At 44.5% G+C, this 15819-nt stretch overlaps 1 protein-coding gene across 1 annotated transcript in view; it reads right to left on the bottom strand.

Moving 5' to 3' along the window:
- Positions 1–15819, bottom strand: part of ADAMTSL3 (ADAMTS like 3) — a 676817-nt gene that overhangs the window by 272653 nt on the left and 388345 nt on the right. The window contains exon 5 of the mRNA XM_073653131.1: positions 12810–12855. Coding sequence (XP_073509232.1) covers positions 12810–12855 — 46 coding nt within the window. The remainder of the gene's footprint in view (positions 1–12809; positions 12856–15819) is intronic.

Genomic DNA, 15819 nt, shown 5'->3' with positions numbered 1-15819 from the left:
TCTTGCACCGCCCTCAAACGAATCGTCATCAGGGGGCGCTGATTCTATCACCACCTTGTGCTGACGATTCGTTTGAGGGCAGTGCAGAATCTGTGGGGAGGCGCTGGTGTCACTCACTGCTTCTATCTCTGTCCACTGATGACGTCTTCTTACAGTTGGAAGCTGAGAGCTAAATATACAAAATAGATTGTGAATAAGTCTTTTTGCACTGACCTGTAACATCAGCTTTAATTTATGTATTCTTCTGTGTTTTTTGCATTAGAAAATTTCTCTTAGTTATTGTTTCTGATACGAACCGTGTCCTCAATCCATCCATGCTCAGAAGAACTGTATGATTCATCTCTATGTCACTACAAGCTATACCCACAGACTATTTCCCCTCAGTTCATAATGCACAAGCAAACTGCCATTATTATATGATGCAATCTTCAAGAAGGGGGCTGGAGGCATGGGAACCTAGAAGGAAGCCCCACATGACCGGGATTGGCCAGGAGGGTGCAATTTTTAAATCCCAATGGTCAGGATTGGGTATAGGCTTGGAGGGGCTGGCATTTGGATGGGGGTGGGGTAAAGGGGGGAAGAGGTATAATAGGGAAAAGTGCGGGAAAACGGGCAGTCCAGGGAAGAAGTCATTGAGAGAAGTTCTGGAGCACTGATTAAAAAAAAAAAAAAATAATAATTATTTTTACCTTTCTAATTGCTGGGACACTCTTCTCGCTATTATGGAGTCTGTGGAGTCCCTTATCGCCAGGCTGAGGGAGACTGCCAGATCCAGGCAAGGAGGGTGGCTTGAGGCCCAGCTGGCCGGACTTCTGGGGAATGCCGGAGAGGAAGAATCCCCGTCGGGTTTGGGAAGAAGTGCCAGGAGGACGCGGCCCCCCGAGAGGCTTTCCCTGGAGATGGTTGGTACGGGCAGCAGGCGCAGGCTGCGGAGCCCCTCAGGGGACCCTGTGTCCGGGGAGCATGCCGGCGGAATCCCCTGCCGGCGTGCCCGCCGCTGCAGGAATCCGCCCAGCCGGTCTGCGGGCTCCCCCTGCATCGGGTCGCGGTCCGCGACTGAAGTTCCCCGGTCCGTCGTGGTGCGGCCTCCCCCGTCGGCGCGCCGCAGTACTAGAGCCCAGGCTGCGCCGGAAGCAAGGCCCGGGCCGCAGACGCGTCATCCGGGGGGCGGGGCCTCACCGGAAATGGGGACTACGTCACTTCCGGCCCCGGAGACAGACGAAAGGGACGCACAGCCAATGAGCGGCGGGCGCAGGGACACGCCCCCCGCTCCAAGATCAAGCGGCGATTCAAGATGCCGGTTATTCAAAAGAAAAAAGGGCGGCAATCCTGCAGCGGGGAACGGAGGGAACACCAGCGCGGCAGGCACACCTGGCGACGTTCCTGTCGGGGTGCCTGCCAGACAGACCAGAGGGCGCAGACAGCAGCGGAGCTACACGGGCAGGCAGCAACAATTCCAGGACCTGCTGCCTGGCTCAAGTTTCTCCAGGCAGAGGGATGGAGCGGCGGGCAGCAGCACGGAGTTGCCTGGCAGTTATCCACGGACCAACACGGATCGGGCTGGTGAGTCCGGGTCTAAAAATCGCGGAGGTGCACGGTCGGCGGTGAGGACTGGAGGACGAACGGCGGGGAGGTCGGCACGGGCTCGGGTCCCCCCTGGTGACGAGGAGGCCAGGGGCGCGGGCCTTGAGCAGCAGGGGTCGGTCGGACTGGATTATGGAGAAGAACAAGACGAACCAAGGACTCATCAGGACTCGGGGAGTACGGCTGGCGGGGACACAGCACCTGCGCAGCTTCGTGAGTATGCGTCTATGTATGGTTTGTCGCCCGCGGGGTCTGTAGCGGATGGGTTAGGTGATAGGCAGGTGTCTGGGCCCAGCAGGGAAAATGGTAGGGGAGGTAGTGGGTCAGATGTAAGCGGGTTTAGGGATTTGTTGGTTAGCATGTCGCGCATTTTGGCGAGAATAGACGGCGGGGGGGCCATTCAAAGGGGGTTGTCACCGGCGGGGGCTTGGCTACCTAGTCAACCGGCGTTGTTGCAGGTGGGGAGCGAGTCGGCCAGGTCGGCGGGGTGTACAGCTGGGACACCTTCTGGGGTGTCGGTGTGTGTGCAGACAGAAAAGGAAAATGCGGATAGTATAAAACTGGATGATAGGGCGAAAGGGGAGGTATATGTGTGCTTTGAGGGGCCATTGGGGGCGCATTTAAAAAAAGAGGTTGAAGAAAAAATTTGGCGGGACGAGTATGTCGAAATTTTTTCCCTTCTTCCGTTGGAAAAGTTTAACCTGGATAAGGGAAAAAAGGAAGACAGTAAAAAAGAGGAAGAAGAGAAGCGTAGGTGGAGGTTGATTCCACAGACGTTTGTCAATTGGTTGCAAGCTTTTGCAATAATGGCTAGCGTTATTGGAGAAAAAGCTCCTGATAATTGTTCGGGTTTGTTTTGCTACCTTGATGCTATTGGGGAGGCTCATAGGACTTACGGGGGTCAGGCGTGGTTACGATATGACGAGCAATTTCGGCAGAGGAAGGCAGTCCGCCCTGAGATCAGATGGGATCAAAAGGACATTGGTTTATGGCTGAAGGTTATGGCCCCAGTGAGGTATGGGCAGTCCTTTCACGGGAGCAGCAGTAGTGGTAACCAATCAGCAGGACACGGGGGAGGTAACCAAGGGGCACAAAGCACCAAGAAGGAAGTGGGAACTTGCTGGCAATTTAATGACGGCCAATGCAAGTACGGGACCTCCTGTAAATTCAAACACGTGTGCTCCCATTGTAATGGAAGCTCACACGGAGCATCAAAATGCTTTAAGAAGGGTAAGGGAAAGCCGACAGTGGGTACCGGTCAAAGGGTTGACTCCGGTGAGGGTGCACGCGATGGCCCCCTTTCTAAGTAGGTATCCGGATCAGTCGAAGGCTAAGGTCATTTCGGATGGGTTTTTGGAAGGTTTTAGAATCCCTCCTCCTGAGCACGAGGTCCCCTTTTCACTAAAAAATTTGACGTCGGCTTCCCTTCATCCGGATGTGGTTAGCGTGAAGTTGGCTAAGGAGGTGGAATTGGGCAGGATGGCGGGACCGTTTCGGGTATTACCTAGCAGCAGGGTGATTATCTCGCCACTGGGGGTTGTGCCCAAAAAAGAGCTGAATAAGTTTCGTTTGATTCAGCATTTGTCGTACCCGAGGGGCTCTCGGTGAATGATGGCATTGCACAGGAATTATGTTCAGTTGAATATACATCATTTGATGCTGCGGTGCGATGGGTACGGCGATATGGGTCAGGATCGTTGCTAGCCAAGACGGATATCGAGTCTGCTTTTCGGTTGCTGCCAGTTCACCCAGATAGCATCCCGTTGTTAGGTTGTTTTTGGAATGGGGCATATTACATGGATAGCTGTTTGCCAATGGGTTGTGCAATTTCGTGTTCTTTGTTTGAAACGTTTAGTACCTTTTTGGAATGGGTGGTGAAGGACCTGGCATCAGTTAATTCAGTCATTCATTATTTGGATGATTTTTTGTTTATAGGCCCTCCGCAATCGTTATTGTGTAGGAATTTATTAGGTACTATGGTGTGGGTAGCGGAGCATTTTGGCGTACCATTGGCAAAAGAAAAGACGGAAGGCCCTTGCACAATCCTAAGTTTTTTGGGCATTGTTATTGATACAGAAAGGATGGAGTGCCGGTTACCTGAAGATAAATTGTGTCTGCTCAAGCAGGAGGTCGATAGAGTCGGGAGGTTGCGCAAGGTGACCCTGAGGGAGCTACAATCGCTGTTGGGGCGCTTAAATTTTGCATGCAGGATTATGCCAATGGGCAGAATTTTTTGTCGCAGGTTGTCAGGCGCCACAGCAGGAGTGCGTGGGGCTCATCATTTTATCCGCCTAAATAAGGAACACAAGGAGGACCTGAGGGTTTGGAAGTTGTTTTTGGAAAGCTATAATGGCAGGTCATTAATCCAGCAGGAGTTTGTAAGCAGTTTTGATTGTGAGATTTTTACAGATGCTGCGGGAGGTGCTGGATACGGGGCCTACTGGAAAGGGCGGTGGAGTGTTGGGGCAAGGCCGATTGGGTGGACGGAGAGGGGACTTACGAGGAACCTGGCGTTTTTGGAATTGTTCCCTATTGTTGTTGCGGTTACTATTTGGGGGGAGTGTTTTGCCAACAGGAGAATTCGGTTTCATTGCGATAACATGGGAGTGGTGTCTGTCATCAACAGCTTGTCGGCCTCGTCCCCGCCGGTTATTAGGCTGCTCAGGGAACTAGTTCTTTGTTGTCTCAATTTGAACGCTTGGATTACAGCGGTACATGTTCCAGGTGTACAAAATTCTATAGCAGATGCCTTATCTCGTTTTCAGTGGGATCGTTTTCGGGCGCTAGCACCAGAGGCAGGGGACGTGGGTCAAGAATGCCCTTCGCATTTGTGGCAACTGGTTATGGAGGAGCCGGACGGTTAATAAGGGAGTCCATTACGAGGCAGACCTGGGCATCATGCGAGGCATCGTGGCGAGTATGGCAAAGTTGGATTCTGGAGTGGGGTGTGGTGGAAGGTGAAGGAGATAGAGAGATGGCGGTGTTGTTTCTTGTGGGAAGGGCAGCAGAGATTGGATGGTCTGTGTCAAAAGTTGGTAAATTTGTTGCAGGATTGGCATTCGGTTTTAGATTACAGGGGTTAAAAGATGTTACAAAATCGTTTTTAGTGAAGCAAGCACTTAGGGACTTTAGGAGAGGAAGTAAAGTGTTAGATAAACGAAGACCGGTGACTTTTAGTATTTTAGAGCGGTTGGGTTTAGTGTTGGATAAGATTTGTTGTTCAGTTTTTGAAGCCACACTGTTTAGATTGGCTTTTTCATTGGCGTTCTTTGGCGCACTAAGATTAGGTGAGTTGGTGGCACCAAGTAGGAATAAGGTTGGGGGTTTGTTTGCTGAGGATGTGAGCGGTCGGAAAGGGGGCATCGAATTTTGGATTAGGAGGGCGAAGATGGATCAATTGGGCAGAGGCAAGCTAGTGGTATTGGGTGAGGTTAATGGATCTTTTATTTGTCCTAGGAGATGTTTAATGGCTTACTGGCAGGTTTGGTCGGGACGTAAGGGCCCATTATTGTGTCATAAAAACGGAGAGTTTTTGTCACGTTTTCAATTTATTGCGGTATTTAAAAAAGGGATCCGGGAGTTAGGCCTTAGTCCTGAGGTGTACGGGTCGCATTCTTTCAGAATCGGTGCGGCGTCAGAAGCAGACGGTTTGGGTTTAGGAAAGGATGTGATAAAACGCATCGGGAGGTGGAGTTCTGATCGTTATCTGTCCTATGTACGGCATTAGGTATGCGGAATGGTGGTTTTTTATTTTGTCCAGAAGTGAATACCCCCTTTTTGGTTGTCTTATTGCAGGTGACGTCCCGTTATTAGTCTGGATTCTTGGACACTCTTTCGTTCATTGGGGGGCGCTGCGGGCGGATGTGAGGCCAAACGGTAGGCAACTGGGTTTTAGCAGAGAGCAAGTGGTGGTCCGGTGGCTGGGTTTTAGAGGGATGGTATGGAGAAGGGTGCTGCCTGAATTCCATAAGGCGGCTCGTTTGGACCGGGCGCCGGACATTTTGGTGGTGCATATGGGGGGGAATGATTTGGGGGTTCGGCCAGTTAGGGAATTGATGAGGGATATTCGAATTGATTTTTTAAGGTTATGGACATCTTTTCCTGGGGTGTTGACGGTTTGGTCTGACATTGTGCCGAGAAAAAATTGGAGGGAGGCCAGATCAGTGAAGGGCATTAATAGGGCACGAGTAAAGTTGAATAGAGCCATAGCAGCTTTTGTTGGTAGAAATGGGGGTGTAAGTGTTCGGCATCTTGATCTTGAGGCAGGGGTTGGTGATTTTTGGGCAAAGGATGGGGTGCACCTGAACGATATTGGGATTGATTTATGGGCATTATCTATACAGGAGGGGATTGAGAGGGCTTTGGCAGTGTTGGGGCGCTCACGAGCCTGAGGTGGTCAGGGCTGTTCGTTTGTGGCGGGGGGTGGGGTTCTTGGAGTTGGCACAGAAGTGTCGGTGGGAAAGTTATTGGAAATTTATAGGCAGTGGCTTGATTAACCGGGGTGATCTGGCATTTGGTTTTTGGGGCTATGGACGTGGTTTTACCCTGGGAGCTTTTTGGTGCCCTTGAGCTGGTGATGGACGGCTGAGGGTAATACGGTGGTTCGATTTCGGTTTAGTTATGCCAGATCTAATTTTTAACTCCAAGAACCCTCCCTTCTTATTTATTTGAATAATAATGTTTATATGTTAATGTTGTTTGTTAATAAAATGGCCGCTGTGGCCAAATTTATCCAAAGAAATTACAGGTGCAGTGTTTTTATTTGTTAAGGTACTTGAGGTCGGTAAGATGGGGAGGGGTCTTACGGAACTATGGAACCCGAGTTGGCCGTACACGGTCAAGAAGGGGGCTGGAGGCATGGGAACCTAGAAGGAAGCCCCACATGACCGGGATTGGCCAGGAGGGTGCAATTTTTAAATCCCAATGGTCAGGATTGGGTATAGGCTTGGAGGGGCTGGCATTTGGATGGGGGTGGGGTAAAGGGGGGAAGAGGTATAATAGGGAAAAGTGCGGGAAAACGGGCAGTCCAGGGAAGAAGTCATTGAGAGAAGTTCCCACCCACCCACCCTCTTTTTTGTTTTCCATTGGTATATTTTGTGATTAATGGTAAAAGGGTGGTTGTTTATCGTGAAAGAATTAAAGGGGTATTTGATGTTGTGCATTATACTGGGTTATATTAAAAGTGTTATGTAAAGTTGTGTAAGAAGGTATGTCGCAGTGGCTTGGCGGGGGGTGGGGTTCTTGGAGTTGACACAGAAGTGTCGGTGGGAAAGTTATTGGAAATTTACAGGCAGTGGCTTGATTAACCGGGGTGATCTGGCATTTGGTTTTTGGGGCTATGGACGGGGTTTTACCCTGGGAGCTTTTTGGTGCCCTTGAGCTGGTGATGGACGGCTGAGGGTAATACGGTGGTTCGATTTCGGTTTAGTTATGCCAGATCTAATTTTTAACTCCAAGAACCCTCCCTTCTTATTTATTTGAATAATAATGTTTATATGTTAATGTTGTTTGTTAATAAAATGGCCGCTGTGGCCAAATTTATCCAAAGAAATTACAGGTGCAGTGTTTTTATTTGTTAAGGTACTTGAGGTCGGTAAGATGGGGAGGGGTCTTACGGAACTATGGAACCCGGGTTGGCCGTACACGGTCATGTTATTCAGGACTTTTTTTAATATAGGCTAAATATTACATTACTGTCCTCCTCTTTCATAAAGTGAAACATTCTGGAAGGAAGCCTAGCATTAAATATGACTGAAAGCCACCTAAATAATTCTTCATTAAATGAATTCTGAATGCTAGTATTAAAGAGTACAATATATGTTATAGCTCTGTAACAGCTGAACGAAGAGACCTGAAAAATAGAGTCAGAAATATGGAAGTAGAACAAAGCAAGATACCCTTACTAGTGTTGGGCGAGTATGTTCTGTTAACCCTTTAACCGAGTATGCTGGGGCCGAGCTCCGAGTATTTACAGCTGCTTGGTGATATGGTTGAATCGCTCCCGTGTGCATGATTTGCAACTGTTTGACAGCTTTAGTACATGTGAGGAATGTCTATTTCTTACACATTCCTCACATGTAATAAAGCTGTCAAACAGTCGCAAATCATGCACACGGAAGCGATTCAAACACATCACCGAGCAGCTATAAATACTCGGAGCTCGGCCCGAGCATACTCGGACAGAACATACTCGCTCAACACTAACCCTTACTATAACAATGGTAAAGAGGTGAATATGAGCTGTAGTGCACTAAATTGGGAAAAACTCATTAGAAAAAAAAACTAAGATCTTATTCCTTTGTTGTTCTTTTTTGGCAAACAAGAAAAAATTAACTATTTTGCATCAGTGTGCTGCAACTGATATACATCCATTTTTGGTCCATGTGTCCAGTTTTACCATAACCGTTTTTGTTGAATTGAGAAAAAAAAAGGTTTCCAAGCTTCTCCTACTCATTAGACAGAGAAAACCGGACATCACTAGGAAGCAACAGGGATGACATATGAGTGGTGTCCATTTGTTTTTACTCACCCATTGATTTGAATAGACAATTTTGATCCGTAAGGCTATGTTCACACCTGTTGTGTTTTTCAGCGTTTTTTGCTGCAGATTTTTATGCAAATTTTCGGCAGCTTTTTGCAGTACCAGCAAAGTCTATGAGAAACCAGAATTCTCTGCTCACACATCTTGGTTTTTTTTCTGTTGCATATTTTGTGCCTTGGTAGGGTTTTTGGAAAACAGAGCATGTCACTTCTTTCAGCATTTTTTTCAGCGTTTTTTCAACCATAGAAAGTAATGGGTGGTGAAAAAACGCTGAAAAAAAAAGCACCAAAATTTGCATCAGCGTTTTTTTTAATGTTTTTTCAACGTTTTTGATGGCAAAATAGAATGGGGTTCTTTTTTTTCATAGAACTTTATGTACATGCATAAATAGAGATAGAAGGACTGTGAAAAAAACGCATAAAAAGCGCATCAAAAAGCGCAGCAAAATGTGTGTTTTTGACGCAACTGATTTCCTGCCAGAGATTGCGTTTTGCTGCAGATTTGTGACGCTGAAAAACCCAACATGTGTGAACATAGCCTTATCGGATCAAAATCAGACATGACCCAGTTTATTTTTTTGTGGACAATGAGACTGCCCAAAAAATTGGCCACAGACTATAATGTATTCTAACTGTCAAAAACACCAATGGAACATGTGTACGTGTATATGAAACATGGATGTTTGAATGAGGCCTAAGTACTATATTATGGCTTTTCTTTCATACTGTGCTGCAGTAGACGAACCATGGGCCATGAAGCCTTTACTATACCCTGTATGTGTCTTATTTCTTCACTGTTGGACACACACAGAGGAAAGCTCCTGTGCAAAAACAGTACATGGGCTCCTTAGAGTCCAACAGCACAATGCACAATTCCACCCGTTTTAGAGGTGTAAATGGGCCCACTTGTGGGCCGCACAGGTTGCACCAATGATATGGCCGCCCCTGTATTTCGTATTGAGGTTTACAGAAGTTTTCTACTGACGAATTCTGTGTGAACTCCACATGTAAGGAGGTACTCTCCTCTAGAAGCATAGCTTGGAGCTCAACTGTACAGCAGTATGAGCTGGTAGTATGGCCGTGTACAAGGAGCCCTGGCCCCCGCGCACTGTCATACTGGCCCCGTGCACATTGCTGTTTGTATGAGACTTTAGCGTAATGTTTCCAAACTCTACATAGAGGTAAGTGTCATGGTAAATGTCCGTGCATTGAATGGATGGTTTCTGCAGTTCTAATAATAAACAATTGCATAATTATTGTATATATTACACATCAGAGAAATATGTAGGTACAATAGATCATGCTGAACTCCATTAGTGTAAACTTGCTTCTGGCTGCTTACCATGAAACATTTGACAGGAGGAAAAAACACATGAAACCAATTTCACTGTAAAATAATTCTTGTTTTCTGATTAGAAAGACACATATTTTATGTGGGGCCATGCTCCGTCGCTCCAGCGTCTTAAAGCTGTATGCAGAAGCATGCCTGGTGAAATCTTGTTTCCATTTGTGAATGGGGGGTTGCTTTAAGTATACTTTCAGCAGACAGGACATAACAAAGAATAAAGGCACAGGCCGCACATGTAAAGGAAACTGGGGTTTATTATACAACAAATATGTTGTCATAGACTTCATGACTAAACAGGATTGCCAGGTCAGCTGGGTAAGACCAGACAAGTTTACACCACATATGCTTAGGGCTGGTGGTGCGGCGTCGTAAGCCTTAATCCTTACCACTGCCCTCCCACCCAACATGCCATGGCTGTCCTTTTATGTAAGAAAGGGACCTCTAGCGCCCCTTAGGTACTGCAGACAGATGAAGATGGCATCTTTAAGAGACGTTAATGCCATTTGTTTTTTGTAGTGTAATCATTGTGCCATAATATTTTTATATAACCACTAAAGTAGATGAAGAATGTAGAGCAAAAATCAAAATTGACCCACTCTTGTGGCATAGCACCAAACACCAATCCATTCAGCAGATCTTAGAGGCTCTAAGACCTTTACCCTTTAACCCCTATTTAGGGATCTGGACTTACAGGGGGCCCTCTGGATTGTATCCGTGGAGTATCTGCAGGATGCAGGAGGGAGGCAAGGATAGGCAAACAAGCCGGGTCAGTAACAGAGTGGACAGACCCAGGGACAAAATCAGAAGGGAATACTGTTGTTAGAGGCATTGCAGGGGCCAGATATGAGAATATCAGTCAAAAGCAAAGTTAGACATGCTAAGGTCAGGTCAGGGGGAATCACAGAGACAGTCAGAGTCAAGAAAAGGATGAGTACAACAGGGAATAAACCAGGCATGATAACTGGCAACTCTCAGCAGTATGCTGAAAGTTTAAAGAGTAATCATACTTTCAAGTAATTTTTCAGAATAAGTAGTCCTGTGCGTGTACATGAGAAATAACATTATTTATGGCCATGATATGACTTTTATTCGGCATTTTCAAAAGTTTTCCCTTCTGCAGTCTTTGTCTCTGCAGTCCTCTGGGAACTGGGGTGAGAAGACTAGTTGCTGTGATCTGTTACATACACAGTACAGCACATAAAGAGGGATTACTGCTCTTCATTCATTTTTTAGCACACAGAAAAACTGCAGCAGCATGGAGGAAAATTTACACCATTGCTGAGCTGTCTTGTTAGACAGCTCTGCAAAATAGCTCTATCTACCTCAGCCTATTTCCTCACCCTGCTCCTTACTTCTCCTCCCTCTCCATAAAGTATAATGGGCTATAATGGTTTCCTTTGAGCAAGATAGATTTGAGTTGATCTTTTGAGTGGAAGTTCAGTAGGCAGGGGGAGACGAAGAAGTGTCTGATAAGTGGGGAAGGAAGCAGAGAGCTCTTCTAAGATATATTACAAAGATTCTTTTATACAACTGTACTATTGATTTTTGCAAAGTTTGTTTCATTTTAAGTAGGGTGTGGTACTGCCCCATTGGCCACAGCAGGGAGCTGATTATACCTGTTGAGCTATTGGACAACACACACACACTCTGGTTGGCTGGGTAGCACTATTATTCCTGGCTGGAAATTACTGTGCCGTGATATTGGGCAAGATATCTCCGCCATCTACAAGATCACCTGCAGAGCGAATATGGCGGCGCCTGTTGACAGAAGCTGTCATTGATAAAGTACGTCCAAGTAGGGATGTAATATTTTGAGAAAGATGTTGCGTCCTCTTATTTGCTAATATACATAACTGTAACAATGACCTCTGCACGTAGCATTTCTCTGTCTGGTGAGGGCTAAAGTAATTGATTTCAGTGACAGATCTGTCAATCACGGAAAAGGATCTTCAAAGTAAATTTTTTATGAAGTGTCAGAACGTTTGAGAGAAAAATCGACCAAGCTGTAATCGTGCAGCCAGGCTCTGATTGATGCTGCCCGTGGTTGGACCGCATGAATCAATGACAGGTTCCCTTTAAATAATATCAGAAAATAAATATTAGAAAAAAAAAAAATCTCAATAATAAAAAGATCCTCTAGAAACCATTTCTTCATCATAAAGTTAGTTTATAACAATTTATTTATGATGGTGTATATATTTTCCATAAGCTAATGTGATTAAGCATTTAAGGGTAATGTATTGTTTGTTTCTGAATGCTGTATTTACCCTCTCCAGTTATTATTGTTAGGACTCGCTCACATGAGTGTAGATTCTCTCATGCAAGAGAATTGGATCGATTATGTACATGACATTCGGCCCAAACTTTGATCAGAGTTTGATCCCAGTGTCCGCATATTGTGATCCCATTCTCTCGGACTAGAGAATCGTAGTACAGGTGAGGAGAAGATGGAGAACAAGATTTCTCCATCTTCTCTTTTGTGTGAGTCCACGTAAATCGGACTGCACTTGGAAATCATCCGAGTACAGTCCGATGTTTTACACGCACCCATAGACTTGAATGGGTGCTCGAGATCCGATTTGAGGAGCCACTCTTAGCATGCTGCGATTTTTTTCCATAGACTGACTCGGTCTGTAGAAACAAGTGCAGATCTGCACTGCCCCATAGTATAACATTGGGCCGAGTGCTGTCTGATAAAACAAGTTATACGCTCGTGTGAGCGAGCCGTTTCATATTTATTCGTATGTTGTAATTATAATTTTTATCTAAATAAATTTCCTTTTTATTCAAATCACCTACAAAAACCAGATATTTGCTAGGAAACACAGATTTTCATTCTTTTGCACCTGCTCTCTACTAGACAGATGGCATTTCATGCAGATTTCCACCACAGGAGGCCAGTGTTGCGTTATAGGAAGTGAACTGAAATCTATCATCTATCCTTCTCATACAGTCAAAATAAACCATTTAATAAACAGTAATATAAGCTTTCATAGAAAGTCTTTGTGGAAATCCTATCTCGTTAATAAACCAGTGTCTTCTTTGCAGGCAATAAATGTCTAAATATTGGCTACTTTCAGTTAAAAAAATGTTGTTTCCTAAATCCTCTCTAAAGTGTAACTTCCTCCTGAAACACACATTGTGAATCACTGCTTGGCAGGAAAACACCGCCGAGGAGAGACATATCGGGAAGTGTGAGTACAAAGCCCTGCGTTGTCGATTAATTTAAGTAAAGGAAGAAGTATAGGAAAACAGAGACAGGGACTTGCACCAAGTTTAGAGTTCTGAGCTTGGAGACAATGAAAGAAAGGAAATTAATAATGGCATTCAGACTTACGCTATTGCTGCATGTTCTGTAACGAATGTTCCGGCCTTCACAGCTCCTGAAATACAATGTTGTGGAAGTGAGAAATCAAGACAACACGCTAAAATGCCATAAAATCAGTATGTCTTAATAAAAAGAATTAATCCAATTAAATGTAAGAAAACTAACATCACAAACAACGTTAAATTAAAAGGAATTATGTCACCAAGTGCTCATCTCTGAAATACTCTTTCAGAATTTGGGCACCAAAGTATTATTATTATTTAATATTAGAGCGCCATTTATTCCATGGCGCTTTACATGTGACAAAGGGGTATATATAGCAAACAACAAGTACAATAATCTTGCACAAAAAGGAGTCATCGACTGGTCCAGGAGGAGTGAAGACCCTGCCCGCGAGGGCTCACAATCTACAAGGGATGGGTGAGGATACAGTAGGTGAGGGTAGGGCTGGTCGTGCAGCGGTATGGAGCGAGAGTTACTGCAGGTTGTAGGCTTGTCGGAAGTGGTGGGTCCTCAGGTTCCTTTGAAGGTTCTCACGGTAGGCGAGAGTCTGATACGTTGGGGTAGAGAGTTCCACAATAGGGGGGATGCACGAGAGAAATCTTGTGTGCGATTGTGGGAAGATGAGATAAGAGGGGAGTAGAGAAGGAGATCTTGTGAGGACCGGAGGTTACGTGCAGGTAAGTTCCGGGAGATTAGGTCACAGATGTCGGGCAGCAGAGTTTAGGATAGATTGGAGGGGTGCGAGAGTGTTAGAGGGGATGTCACAAAGCAGGAGGTTGCAGTAGTCGAGGCGGGAGATGATGAGAGCGTATTTGCTCTATACTAATGAATATACCTAATGAATATACATAATGAATATACCTAATGAATACCTAATGAATATACATAATGAATATATGTCAAGGGCTGTCACATTGTAGAAGGATCATCTTTATTCTCATTTGCACAAGGAAAGACTAGAAGCAATGGGATGAAACTAAATGGGAGGAGACACAGATTAGATATTAGAAAAAACTTTTTGACAGTTAGGGTGATTAATGAGTGGAACAGGCTGCCACGAGAGGTGGCGAGTTCTCCTTCAATGGACGTCTTCAAACAGAGGCTGGACAGACATCTGTCTGAGATGATTTAGTGAATCCTGCTTTGAGCAGGGGGTTGGACCAGATGACCCAGGAGGTCCCTTCCAACTCTACCATTCTATGATTCTATGATTCTATGATACCTCTCAGCATTGTTACAGGGTCAATATTGACTTTTAGGATTGCTATTTTCAATAGGTGGCACTAGAGTTCTAGTCCTCTTCCTCTCTGAAGAGACAATTTACAATCAGTAAATAGCTACAATTTGTTTTTAGATTTTTTGAGATCATGATTTTTACAGGCAATATTTTTACTTTTATTTCCTTTTTTTTCCTTACAAAGTTTAGAATTTTTTAAAGCCACTATAACAATTAAAAACAATACCAGTCTGGTACTTTGGTATTGCTATAATATACTTTGGTATTTATATAATATAGTACTGACCTAGACAATTATGTTGCCAAGTTATTTTTGCCACATTATGAATGTCATCAAAATGAAACCCAAAAACAATTGCATTTTTTTCAACACACTTGGAATTTTTAATTCCTTTTTTTATTATATAATATGGTAAAATTAATTATGTTATTAAAAACTATAACTCATACAGCCAAAACCAAGCCCTCCTATGTTTATGCAGACGGAAAAATAACAAACTTATGGCTTTTGGAAGGAGAGGAGGAAAAAAGGGGCTTCATAGGAAAAAATAACTTTGTAGGAAGTACGGGGAGAAAAAAAAGATGAGTGCTATCATGAGTCCTGTGTCATGCCAACTGTAAGAGATCCTGAGTCCATTCCTGTGTGGGGTTGCTTTTCAGTCAAGGGAGAGGGCTCACTCACAATTTTGCCTAAGAACACTGTCATAAATAAAGAATGGTCTCTAAACATCCTCCAAGGGCAATTTCTCCCAATGGTCAAGGAATAATTTGGTGACATACAATGTTTTTTCCAGCATGATTGAGCACCATGTCACAAGGCAAAAGACTCCATAAACAAAACATTGAAACTTTGGGTCAGTGGCCAGGTAACTCCCATTGTGAAATGGTGATCAATCATCAAAAATTGGGTGGACAAACAAAAAACACAGAAGTTGTGATAAGACAGAGTCCTTTCTTATTATGTATAGTGTCTTCTCTTATTACATAGTGTCCTCCTTTATAATGTATAGGACCATTATTACATAGTGTCCTCACTTATTGTTACGATTCTTCCTATCAGTGTGTCTGAATGCAGTGAATGACAGTTCTGCCATCCAATTTAGGACAGGGGTATGCTGACCTGTCAGTGTCTTGAGTGACAGTTTAGCCATCCAATCAGGACCAGGGTGTGTCGGGGCTTCATTCATGTGTCTCCTGTTCAGAGTAACCTAGCTATTTAGCCAGCTCTCTGCCTTAGACTGCTTTGCTCAAGAGGTGTGTGTTTTTTAAATCAAATATTTTTTTATTGTTAATTTTTTTGTAACACAACAGCGAAACAAATAAAACAACCCAACCAAAGAAGGGACCCAGTCCCTATTCTGTCCCTCTCCCCACAACAAATTGCCCTTTCAAACAAAACATTTTGAGTAAAATGTTCCACAGTTCTGTCCACAGCAAATTAACAATCTTACAGTATGAATAGTCACAATTGTATTAAGGGGTATCTAACTCTTGCTTTGGAGCAGTTGTATACGTGCCTAAAGCAGTCCAATGTAGGATTTTTCACCTGTCAAGTAATTTATATATCAATCATAGCAGACCAAGTCGAAATCTATGCTGTTCTCTGGATGCTAGGCCGGAGCCGTCAATCCATGGAGCCCATATTTTTTCAAATTTGGAGATGGCCTTCCTTTTCAAATATATACTTTTTTCCAGATTTAATAACCAATTAATCTTATTTATAAATTCTGTCACCGTGGGCGCCTGCTCTTATAACCAATGTTGGGCTATTAGTTTCCT

This window comes from Phyllobates terribilis, unplaced genomic scaffold (genome assembly GCF_046119375.1).
Source record: "Phyllobates terribilis strain yellow unplaced genomic scaffold, ASM4611937v1 Scaffold_11__3_contigs__length_659146591, whole genome shotgun sequence".
Lineage (NCBI taxonomy): Eukaryota > Metazoa > Chordata > Amphibia > Anura > Dendrobatidae > Phyllobates > Phyllobates terribilis.
Note: the sequence above shows the minus strand (reverse complement) of the source record. Positions and strands in the feature narration are given on the sequence as shown.